The sequence below is a fragment of the Rhamphochromis sp. 'chilingali' genome (genome assembly GCF_963969265.1).
Source record: "Rhamphochromis sp. 'chilingali' genome assembly, chromosome: 12".
Lineage (NCBI taxonomy): Eukaryota > Metazoa > Chordata > Actinopteri > Cichliformes > Cichlidae > Rhamphochromis > Rhamphochromis sp. 'chilingali'.
The window spans coordinates 29,965,525-29,978,429 of NC_137939.1; the positions used below are offsets into that span (position 1 = coordinate 29,965,525).

The 12,905-nt window shown below is 38.3% G+C and overlaps 2 protein-coding genes across 2 annotated transcripts; one reads left to right on the forward strand and one right to left on the reverse strand.

Annotated features, from left to right (window-relative positions):
- The first annotated feature begins 421 nt into the window (after positions 1–421).
- Positions 422–5,097, forward strand: LOC308406769 (uncharacterized protein). Its single transcript, XM_080897974.1, has 6 exons — positions 422–659; positions 1,025–1,059; positions 2,016–2,075; positions 2,221–2,280; positions 4,138–4,185; positions 4,285–5,097. The coding sequence occupies exons 2-6, from the start codon at positions 1,053–1,055 to the stop codon at positions 4,455–4,457; spliced, it is 348 nt and encodes a 115-aa protein (XP_080754100.1). The 5' UTR covers positions 422–659; positions 1,025–1,052; the 3' UTR covers positions 4,458–5,097.
- A 1,363-nt stretch (positions 5,098–6,460) lies between these two features.
- Positions 6,461–11,438, reverse strand: dazap2 (DAZ associated protein 2). Its single transcript, XM_080898664.1, has 4 exons — positions 11,289–11,438; positions 9,687–9,805; positions 9,339–9,587; positions 6,461–9,237 (listed from the first exon to the last, which is right to left on the reverse strand). Exons 1-4 carry the CDS (start codon positions 11,299–11,301, stop codon positions 9,109–9,111), a joined length of 510 nt encoding a protein of 169 aa, XP_080754790.1. The 5' UTR covers positions 11,302–11,438; the 3' UTR covers positions 6,461–9,108.
- Positions 11,439–12,905: the final 1,467 nt, after the last annotated feature.

Below are 12,905 nucleotides of genomic sequence, written 5' to 3' on the forward strand. Positions count from 1 at the left end.
CTCATAAATCTTGTTTGCAAGGAGTGTGAAGTAGGCCGGTGGGGAGGCGACTGAAGCTGCAAATCAAACACGTAAACCTGGAGAGCTGGTTTGTGTCCTTTCCTACTCACTGTTGACTCTGTTTTCACTTACTCTTTGGTTGGGTTAGCAAAGGATTGTGGTTTACGTTCAAATACCACGAGTTAACGCGTACACTAAACCAAATATCTTGTCATCTGTGACACCATACACAAAACTATGCTGTATATAATTCATAACTAATGACATATGTAACCCATTGCATAAGTAATTATTATTAAACCATAGTAATTAGTCATCATTATCATCGGTTTACCCTTATTAAAGGGGTTCGTGGTGGAAGTGATACAGCTTGATGAGAGACGATCTTTGACATGGAGGAAAGGGAGGGGAGGCGGAAACTGAGCGCGTGTGCTTTATGACTCACGAGTGCTGGAAGGAAAACTGTGACTAGTTAACTGTATTCAACAGACGCAGATTCAGACCCCTTACCAGAGCCGCACGCCGGTTAGATTACCAGACTTAAAAAAGGCAGTGGGCGTTAGTTTTCTCCACCATAAAAGCTCTCCCAGGAGGGGGGGAAACTCAGTGAATTTGTCCGGTTTTGTGACGCGCTCCTCCGCTGCGCTGCGCCCAGACAGGTAAGCTCACTCAACAGCTGCGATGAACAATGCCTGATTGATCAGCTCGAGTTTGAGAAGTGTAAAAACTTCTTCTGGAAGTGTGTGTTACTCACTCGTCGGTTTTTGCCCCGGGCTTTAAGTGGATTTGTACCAAACAAGTACATTTTCAGTTGAGGGCTCCTTAAAAAACAGTCAGATGGTTGACTGTGATAAAAAAAAGACAGCTGGGCTGCGAAACGCGTTGGTAACAAAGCCGAGGAACGAGGTGTTGACCGGTTTGAGAAAACATGTGTGACAGATTCACATCAACATGTTGGAAAAGCTCTGAGCGGAAATCACCATGAGCTCGTTGTCTGTTTTTACAGTTTGTGTTTTTCTTTCAGGTATAACCGGTGAGAACAATAACCAACCATGAATCGTAAGCTCTATCTTTTTTTTCTTTTCTTTTTGTACTATATAGCCTTTTATTGTTTTCTTCCTGTTTTGTTACAGGTGTCATCTGACAGTTTGATATATTGTTGCGTTTTGGAGAAGTAAAGTTTCAATATACTTTTACTCGAGTAGTTCTTGTTGGCTAACATTTCAACTTAACCATCGTAGAGCTTCCACTCTGGTCGATTAACCGATCACTTCAGTGAAAGTTAGTTGGCAGCTATTATGTAAATACAAGATTGCTTTCCTTTTCCTGGTCTTATATTACACTATATTGTAAATTCTTTGTGTTCAGTTTTGACTTGTTGAATGAAACAAACCATGTGTAATGGGAATTTAAAAAGTCTTCTTTAAATGTGAAAATATTATTGAAATAACTATATAGTAAAGCTGCATTTAATAGTTTCTTTGTATTTTCTTTTTTACAAGATATAAAAATCCATATATGTCTTTTTTATGTTTTTATTACTGACCATTCTCACAAGTACTATAAACTTTTATTGATTAAAGCTGCCTATAAGTCTGTAATAACATAGAACCCAAAATGACATCTTTATTTGTCTTGCTTTAACCACAAAATTTAAATTTGCTGCAATGCAAAGCTCGGAAAGAAAAAAAAAAGGGGCCCAAAGCGATGGCGCTTTTGCTGTTTCTGTTAAATCTGTGATTATTGCAGCTCTGAGTTTTTATATTACAGTTACTAGTAACGTGTTTCTCTTTTCCGTGCTCTGACTAATACCATTGCATCACAGCTATTCAGAAAAATAGGAGTTGGACAGGTTTGTTTCAGTCCCAGCCCTTAATAATAATCAGATTACTGTCTCAACAGTGAATATTCCCTCCTCAGCCAGCAGCTGTGGTGTTACACAAGCCACTCTCAGTAGACTGGGAGCTGAAGATAGAGCGCTGTGACATTTTTAACATGCTTTTTTTATCTTCCAGATACAGATAGCGAGAATTTGACAACAGCCTTTACCACCACATATAAAAGCAATAAAGTGTGTAAGTACATTTGTCTTTCACTACGATTGTTTTTACTTTGCTTAGACACAACCAACAAATGTTCTGATATTGTGACCTTTAGTTATAGTTTTTCTTATTTTAATAAATAATGTTTATATTTTTTTCTTCCCCCATTTATTTTCAGCCCCAGATGTGGCACTTGTTGAATCACTTCCCACACAAACAGAATCCACTACCATTCAGGGTATGCTCGAAAGCTTTTTGTTTTATGTTTTCCTTTACTGGTTGTCTCTTTCTGAACCCACAGCATTACAAATGACAACATTTACTCAAAGTAGAAGTATATCCTGGTGATGCACGTCTACTTAGCTCTTGTTGTGTGACTTTTTTCTTCAACGAAATACTTCAAAATCAAGAATCGAACTGTTCACTAGTACAAATCATTTTGAAAGTGCCCTAGGTTCCTTGTCTGCTAATTTGATGCCTTCAGCGTGAAATTATTGCAGTTTGAATCCCTCCCAACCTTTAAACAACACATAAAAAAAGCTGTCCAATTCTGCTTCTTTCAAATAAAAATCCACTCTCTCAAAACCGAAGGGGAAAAAAAAATCTCCTGGGCTCTCTGTATACTTTAGAATTGGTTTTAGGATTTTACTGATCCTTTTTAACATATGTCTGTTATTGGTCCCAAAATGCATAGAAGATTTTACTCTGCATTAGCCAGTTCTGGACCTTAGGTCCTCCAATATGGCTTTACTGGCTGTTCCAAAATTGATGAAGACAATGCAGCTTAATGAACTGCTCATCAGCAAGTCTAGACACGTATATAAACACGTATGCTTTGGTAGCTTGCTGTCTGGAGCATTCAGGTGTGTGTGCAAGTGTGTGGGGAGAGCTGCCAATCTTCTCAGGAGTTGACATCCCACCAAATTCACCGTCATACTGTGCAATGATTAGAAAACCTACAGAAAACAAACCAGATTCTACAAGCTCCAGTTAGCACCCTAAAGTTAATGAAAGTACAATTAGAAAAAGACTGAACAAGTATGACTTCTTTGAAAGTTTTGCCAGGAGAAAGCCTTTTTTCTCTAAACAAACATGGCAGCAAAGCTTAGGTTTGCAAAGTTCTCAACAAACCCCATATCATTTTGAAATGGTGTCCTTCTAGATAGACAAGACCACGCTGAGTATGTTTGACCATAATGCAGAGCACCATGTTTGGTGAAAACTAAACACAGTATATCAGCACAAACACCTCATACCAGCTGTAAAGCACGGTGGTGGAGGGGGTGATGATTTGGTTTTGTTACACAGCCACAGGATCTGGGCCCATCTGTCCGACAGCTAAAGTTTGGCCAAAAATGGGCCATGCGACAGGACAATAATCCTAAGCACAGGAGCAAATCTACAAAAGAAATAGCTGAAAGAGAAAAGATTCAAGGTGTTGCAGTGGCCCAGTCAAAGTCCAGACCTCGACCCAAATGAAACGCTATGGTGGGACCCTAAGAGACCCCCAACACTGAACTGAAGCAACACTGTGCCAAAAGTGAGATAATGACAGTGAAATAAAAAATAATTGCTTATTGTTGCCAAAGTTTGTTCCACAAACCGATGAATCACGCATGCCATATAATTAGTTCTTCCACATACTGCTTCTGCATTTTGGCTCAGTTTATGCTAAATGCTGACACGGTGTAACATGTCATGTGTTGTTCTTCACAGGTTGTTTTTAAAGATCTTGTAAGGACTACATAGTGTTTCATGTACTGATTCGTAAAACCTTAGAAATGAAAGCAGATGTAACTTATTACATACTTGCTTATTTTTATTATTATTTTTTGATGGTGCTTTAGGGGTCTCTTGACTTCTTAGATCACTTCTGAAAATACATTTTTGTAGACTTTGTGTGGCAGCTTTTTATAACACTTCTTTAAGCATTTGTTTATCCTTTTTTTCAAGTTTTGTGTATTTCTGTTGTACTTTTATTCCTTTAGTAGCATTAATTTGTTGAATTGTATTTATTTTGGTATTTACTATTGTACATTTGATTTTCAGAGTATTTGGTAAACTCTTTTTAAATGTTCTATTTTCTTTCCCTCAGTGTTAACAACAGTTGCTCCCACAAGTTCAGACTCTGCAGTTATTGCAGGTAACTGTTTGCACTTTATCTTGAGATTTATTTCTTCTTCTTCTTCTTTTTTTTGCTGCAGTTCAAAGTGTCTTCTAAACCTGCCTTTCCCCCCCACAGTTGTTGTTATTCTCATTCTGCTGACACTAGCTGCTTTGAGCTTTGTGCTCTGCCGGTATCTGTACCACAACAGAGGGGACTACAGGACGACAGGGGAGCTGGCTCCAGGAGAGGACCCTGATGAAGAGGACAATAACAAGCCTGCACCCGAAAAGAAGGAATACTTTATATGAACCTGGTGGAAGACTTATAGCGAGTTAGTTGAGCTTAAGAAAATGATCTGTGGAAGTGTGATAAGAAGGAAAACTATTTCCTTGCGTGTGTGTTTTGAGGGAAACCCGTTACTGGCAGCACACTGTGCAGAGAAAAAAAACACCTTGTTGAAGATATTTTTCTTTAAAAATGCAAGTGAAACCAAAGAAAAGAGTACCACTGTGAGGGTGAATGTTGATTGGCTGAAGGAGGTGAAAGCTGAAGTTGTGCACAGGTTAGCAGAGCTAAGCACAACATAGTTACATGATCAGTAAATGCAAAACAGTCAAATCAAAGGAGCGCCTTGAATGTAATATTTATCATCCACATTTAAATTTCTCTTTATTTGCCATTTCAGTTAGTTACCGTACTTTTCTCAAACTATGTTTAAGATGATTTCTGGTGCTATTATGGGCTGTTACTTTCATATTCATTTGCTTTTAAGAAATACTTTTTTATGCAATTCTTTTATTATAAGCTGGTCAAAGAAAGTGGTTATCTTTCAATAGAACAGGACAGCTACACAATATTTCTTGTTCTTGGTTGTGTTTTGTATACCTGAAATGGTTGCTGGTTACTTCCTTATTTATGATAAATGTGGAAGTCAATTAAACTTGTTTTTGGACGAGTTTTATTACCGTGTGACAGTGTGTGAATGTTTTAATGCATTGCTGCCCCCAGTCTGACATTGCAGACAATGCACTAGCACACTGCACATTAGACTGAATAGGTACACTTGGCTACATCCAATGTAATGTAAAACCTGCTCAAACCAATATGTTGTTATGCTGTTTAGTCAGGAAAGAAATTCCTTAATTTACAAGCCATCTATGTCCACTGTGAGCGACCATCTTTGAACAGAGAGGGTGGTTTACGACACTGTCTGCCACCTGTAATCCAGTTTTAACATCCCTTCCCAGACGCCTTAACGCCCACTCACATCCTGGGCCTTTTGACCTCAGGAAATCACATGATAGGGTGGGGCTAGGTTTCACAGCGGGTTCACCCGAAACCTTACCTTGGCTGATTGTGACCTACACCCGTTTTCACATCTTGCATCGTTTGATTAGGAAGAGGATCAACAGGGCTCCATGTCCCTGTTGGGGGAACACTCCCATTGGGCTTAAATCTGGGACTCGCCACCATTTGACCCTAGAATTGAAGAAGCTTCTTGGATGAGAGGTGAAACGTTTTCAAGCAACTTAAAGAAGTCCAGACACTTTTCTTCCTAAGCTTCTTAGCCGACGATGACCTGGATGACTTTAGAACCTTCACAGACGTATTTCTTAATTTACAATAACCAGAATCGCAATATTTTCCATTCTTATAGGACAGTACAGAAATAATTGGCCTGATGTTGTAATGCATCATAAATGTGTAAGAACAATGAACTGAAAGCAGTGGATTTGCTTCATTTTGGTTTGGGAGTTTAAGTATTCTGGGATCTTGTTAGTGTGTAATGTAAAATGGAGCATGAGATGGACAGGTGGATCAGTGCAGCATCAGCAGTAATGCAGGTAGTACGCCATACCATTATGGTGAGGACAGCTGAGCCTATGGCCATTAGCTCTGGGTATCAAAAGAAGGAATGAGGTTGTGGACACATGGCTGAATCAAATATCCTATGCAGGGTGCCTGGTCCTGGACATAAGATCAGAAGCTCAGACATCCAAACTTATACTAGAGGAGCGAGTTGATCGCAACACCTAATTGGATGCTTCCTGGGCACCTTGCTTTGGAGGATTTCCTGGTACGTCCAGCTGGTAGGAGACCCATAATACACTAGAGAGAAAATACATCTCACCTGATCTGGGAATGTGTTAGGATCTCTGAAGATGAAGTGAAAAATGTTGCGGGGAGAAGAACATCTGGAATACTCTGGTTAGCCTGCTTCGATTCAGAAAATGGAGTGACTGATGCACAAAAGGAAGACTTCGCTATGTTTCAAATTTCCAAAATAACCTTTATTCTAAACTTACATTTTAAATTTTAAGTTTAGTATAAAAAAGTTAAGTGCACCTAAGTTCTTTTTTCAAAGTATTCCATCTTTGACATGTCTCAGCAAACTGTAGTGACACTCATCTCCTTTAGTAATCTTAAAAGATAGAATGTGTACCAAAGTCCATCACATCACTTTAGTACATACATCTATTTTAGAAAATATTGTAAAGAGAATCCCTGAACTATAAATGTCCATAATCCTTCAACAAAGAGTGCTCCTTTTGCTGGCTGTGGTTGGCATAGCATCTACTGGTCAGCTGTAAATTACAGTACTTCATATTGCTGGGACAAAGCCACTGTTATGCTGCTTTACAAACAATCAGAGCATAGATGGGAAAAAAAGATAACGTTTGTACAGTTTCTAAGTTTTGATAGCTGTGGCCTCCTTTTCCAATGAAGCTGTATGAAATGACAGCATGAGCGGGTAAATAAATGGACATGGAGATGACTGTCACATCTGGTGCTGCAGCTTTATGTATGAGCTGCGGAGGAGAGGTTTATTAGAAGAGTGATGCAGGTTTCCAGACAGATGATTCTTCTGACTTAAATAACACTTGAAAACACTAAATGTTGGTTGACAAGAAAACAGGTTTTGTTTTCTGGCGGCCACAGCTGTTAAAACTTGATATGCTATGTCGGATACCCAGTGACACATTGACGCTTGACACAAATGAACAAGTCTACAAATATTAGCTGATGGTATCCATACAGGCAACTTGCCTATGTTTAGCAGTCTTCTTTCAGTTTGCCAGATTATGTAAGATGTAACGACCCTAAGGAAACGAGTTTAAACAGCATTAAATTTTTTTCTTTTTAAAAATCCTGGAAATTAAACATTATGCCGACAGTCATTTAGCCTCTTTGCAAAAGGTTTGCATACACGTGCAGGCAACTGAACAATGTGACATGTCAAAAGTTTCAAAATTGTTTAGACTGGATGAATTTTAAAATGTGAAAAGTGCTAAAAAACAAAAACCCACCCACACAAAAAAAATAAAATAAAAATCCCCAAAACATCACAGCTTTCTTAAAAGCATGAAAACTGATTTAAAAAAAAAAAAAAAAAAAAGCCCCTTGTCTGCAACTCCTCCGTTTTGCTTAGCAGTGCATTTCAGATAAAAAGTATTTTAATCTAACTTGTACATAGCAAAGGTGCAAAAGTATGCAGCAACTCAAAGATGCAGTTTACCCACATTAACTAACAATTGCAGTCACATCAGACCAAAGGTTCCAATGGCCAACAGTGTCACAAATTCTTGTCCAAGGAAAAGTTTGCTTTTAAATTGTGACATTTCAAATATGACGTCATAACCAAACATAAGTGCATTGTAGACCAGATCTTTGGTACAACCAGCTCATTGGTTATACTAACAAATTTATTAGCCTAACTACTTGCGTAAGTCACTTAAATGTGGAAAAGTAAAGAAACACTGAAATATAAGTCTCAGTAACTTTGCTGAAAATGTTACCTAGAAATGAACGCTATCACAAAAGGTGACATTTTTCTGTGGAGAATAAATACTTGATGATCTAAGATATACTGCGTGAAAAGGAAATAATGAAAAGTAGTTTAAATCTGTACAATAAAACATTTAGTGTATAAACTCTGGGTATCCGACTGTGAAATAGAAACAGGAGACAAAAAAGCTAAAATGTTACACCAACCACCCCTTCCCATCCATCTTTCTATTTGGATTTACTTTAATTTTTCTTTCCTTTAAGTTTACTGAAGTTAATTTGCTTAAATTTAGGGCTATCCCCAGTGCTCTTTGGCACTTGACTATGTTCATCTACAAGTTGCCCAACAAGGTACAGTAAACCACTTTCATATTGCAGTAAATCTTTTGATTTTTTTATTCTTTTTGCTTTAATTTCTTTAATTTACATGTGATTTAAATAGAACAATCTCTCAGAAAGTTCACTGTGCAACAAATTTTCCGTGGTATTTTGGATACTGTGCAAAAGACAAGACATTTCTAGCTAAAAGCATCCAGGATGCTGACTTTTTTTTTCTTCCTTTTTTTTTTTTTTTTTAAATAGTTGAGATGTAATTTCTCATAATCATACTGGTACTTACATGGAACTACTAGACACCTATTAATTGAACTACACTAAAAGTTTCAAAAAAAGACAAGTGGATGTTTTTTTTTCTTTTTTACTGCAACTTTGTAACTGCGTTTCACTTTCACCATAAAGCAGCTAAACTATATTTATGCGGGTCTGATATTTCAATATTTCATTAAAGTATTTTTACAGGAGTACAAGAACATCTCAGTGTAATTTGCGACCATTCAATCAAAGGAGAGAAGATCTTGTTGACAAATAAAGATGCCTGAAAGAGGTCAGATCTGGAATGACCAAAAAGGTTAGACCCAATGAAGAACTATGGAATGGATTCTGTAACATTACAATTTTCACTTGTCCTCTTCAGGCAATGGAGTTTATCATTTCATCTCTAGGTCAGAAGTGGAGTACTGTACCTTTCACAAGGGCTCTAAAATATTACATTCCGTTAGGTGATATCAGTATTGTGGCATGGCCAAGCAGCCTGAAGAGGGAGGCATATGGGATGGGGAAGAACTGGGGCATCATCTGGGATGGGGACATGGTTTAGGCATGAAGGAGCTGCTGTTACCAGATGGTATAACCTCCACTGGATCCACCCAGGAAGAAGTTATTCTTGCGCTGTGTCATTACAACATTGGCACCTTGCATGGCAGCCAGCTGAGCGGCATTAGGGGGGTGTCCAGGAGGTGGGGGCTAGAAAAGGAAAGAAACAAGCACAAACACAGTTAAAGAGTTCCTCATTTTAAAGTGCATCTCATCTAAGGTGGATATGACTTCTTGGGATGGACACTCACTGGGATGGAAACACTGCTGCCGGCTGTGAAGCGAGCACCAGCATCATAGCCGCTCTCCACCATCACAGTTGAACCATGCGGGTAGACTGCTCCCATTGGATAATAAGCCATGGGGACATTCTGGCCCACTGGCCCAACTGGCATATGTGGCTGCATGGGCATATACACCTGAGCACCAGGATAGGGAGAGGACATCTGAGGCACCTGACCAGGCACCTGAGGTGGAAGCACATATCTGGGCTGGTATATCTGGAGACACAGAGAACAAAACAGATTTTTCTTTTGTTTATAAATGTAAGTGCGAGTTTTAACTCTGCTCATCATTTGACTTAAATACGGATTGGTTACCTCAGAATATGCAGGTGGTGTGTCTGTGTAAGGAGGTGCCTGAGGAGACATTTGCATAGCAGGAGGGTATACAGGTGCAGTGCTCTGCTGAGGGTACACAGCCTGCTGTGGATATGAACCTGCAATAAAAGATTTTACATTAAAGGAAATAATTAAGAAAGAACAAAACTCTTAGGGACCAAACATTCCTCTGTCGTGCCTAGTGGTATTAATACATTTTCTACTGTAATAAAAATGTCATTTTGTTTAAATGTGGACAATAGAGGAATGCAACACATTCAATTTTGCTTATGGGGTCAATGTCCATTGTCCAGTGAACTTGAAGATGGCTCCTGAGAGCCTATTAGTAAGATGTAAACTTCCCCAAATATATTTTTTTCCCCAATAGTTACATATTCATAATCACAGAAAACCACAAAAAACAAAACAAACCCCCAACAAACTGTTTCTTCGGGAGCAGATTATAACAACTCACAGTACACAGGAGAAAAATGAATATATAAAAAAATAAGATTCAGGGTTTCTTGGCTACACAAGTTATGTTAAGTAAAATTTGTTTTATTATTACTATTATAAGAAAAGAAAAAAAATAACGCCATTTAAAAAAAAAAGGGGGGGGGGGACACTACAAGTGATCAATTAGTAAATCAATAGGGAATTAATTAATTCTGATATGCAAAATAATATTTAAAAGTAAGAACTGCACTTCTCCAGTTTTAACTTAACAAGTGTGACTGGTGGATATTTTTTTTTCATACTTACTGCTCTTCTTAAACCGAAACTGTAACTAAGGCAATAATAGGCAAATTAAAAATACTTTATGTATGTCTGTTGTGAAACTCTAGGCCAATACAAACGCAGACACGGAAAATAAAAACCTGTCTGACTGGAATTTATTCATTTATTTTGCTTTTATCGTTGTTGTTATTTTTGTAACTTTTCCGGACAAAGGAAAAAAAGAAAGAAATCCTCCTATCCCCCGATGTCGATATCGTTCTCCTCTTAAATTACACAATTACATATTATTTCCTCGATACAGATGGCCGATACATCTTTTTAGTCAACTACAATCATAACCATCAAAAAGCTAAAGAGTTAAAATGTACAGATACGAACGAAACTGGGGACAAAAGAAATGTGTTTAAATAAAATAGTCAAATAATATATGAGGATATAATACGTAAATTGTCAACAAAAGAAAACAAATATTACTAAAATGAGCCTCACGATTATATTTATATGATGGGTCCTACAAAAGAGAAGGAAAGAGTCACGTCAGCTGTGCCTTTAAAATGTGCCTGTCTACAGAGATATTAGCTACCTAGAAAACATGTGACCTGCCCACTAATGGTATACGAATATAGAGAGACAGTAAATGTAAGATTTCACTGTAAACAGCTTCACTACTAACAATATAGCCGCCTTGGTTCAGAGTAGGAGCCACACTGTTACCCAGGAAGCGTCGGGTTATTGTTATGTACGTGGCTAAACGTGAAGTCCGCTTCGGATAGCCATAACGGCAGCTCTTCGTCTCTAGTTAATCACGTCAGCGTCGTATAGCGAACAGCTGACTAATTACCTAAACGAGGTCTGGAGAAATACCTTTGTTGTTCATTGTCGTGTTATAATTCAGAAGCTGAAGAATATCAGGTTAAACGGAGCTCTGCGTATCTTCTCACGGCCTTAGTTCAGGTCACGGCTTCACACAATCGTCCACTTCCTTGTTTTTCAGCTTCTTGTTGTTGTGGAAGTGGTGACGTCACCCGTTCTCTATCTATCTGCGGTTGCACGCACGGTTTTACGTGCACGCCCGCGCCCCCTACTGGTAAAAATGGAGCAGAGGTTAGCCGCCAGCTGGAAGGAAAAATGATTGTCTTGGTTTTAAGGCAGAGGGCGTCAAATTTACTTTTAATAACGCCCACACTGATAAAGTTGGGCTCACATCAAGGGTCATGCATACCTAGTTGCTTCTTTTTCTTTTTCATCTTCGGGATACTCGATGTACGAGCTGGACACCACCTTATCTGCCCCCATCTCACCATGTCCCTGCCATCCTCCTCTGTTACACCAACCCTCTGAATGTCCTGCTTCACTACATCTATGACTCTCCGCTGTGGTCTTCCTCTTTTCCTCCTGCTTGGCAGCTTACAAACCACCCATTCCACCCTACCTGCACTCTTTTCTTCACCTCTGCACTGCACTGCATTGTTTTGGATAGTTGACTCAAGGTAGTTAAACACATGAACCATTTTTCCTGATACATCCCTGATGTAATCCTACCCTGACCTTGAACCCATCAGTCACTCTTGCCATACAATCAATCCTACCATAAAATTATCCTGGATAATGCTGGTGCATGTCCCATACAGTAATATCAAACACAATTCGGTCCGCATGAAGGCCTCAAAAAAATCAGCAGAATTTCATGCTATTTACCTCCTTTTTATATCGTTTAATCAATCACAACAATAATAAAAATAAATCTAATCTTTGGGAAGTTCACATGTACCACATGTAAACTGCCTTCTAATAAGAAAATATATGGACATAGACATTTATGCAGGTTAATCTACATTTATTGCTGGGCACAATTTGCAAAGGGCCCTGGACCTTGGGTTTGACATATGTACTTTAGGGCCAGTAAAATATAACAGAAATATACAATATTATAACACCATCATTGCTATTTTCTTGTGTGTCCTTAATATACTCTTGCACGTCCTATACAGCATCCTCATATACAATTTGGTCCAGATAAAGACATCAACAAATCAACAAAAATTAATAAATCAATTATGTTAAGGTCATTTCAGCTATTCATGTTCATAAACATGAACATTATTCATGTTCATGTTTATGAACATGAATAGCTCATAAACATGAAACACTCTACACAAGCTGTCTTGTGTAGAGTGTTTACTAAAACTTGCTTACTAATTAACTCTTATCAGTTATATCCTGTTTTACTTTTATATTTAGTTGTCTTTTAGGTATTATTTTAAGTTTTATTTCCTCCCCTGTCTAGTGATCTTGATTATCTGCACCCTTAGCTTGTTTTCCCCAGGTGTCTCCACTCTGTCCCGATTAGCCTTCTGAGTATGTGTGTATGTATACAATTAATCTCAGTCAGTAAAACTCCCGAAAATCATTGGGATGGCAAACCAAGCCGATAAAAAATATAAATTTTCGGCATTTGTTTATCCTGATGGGTTACCTAAA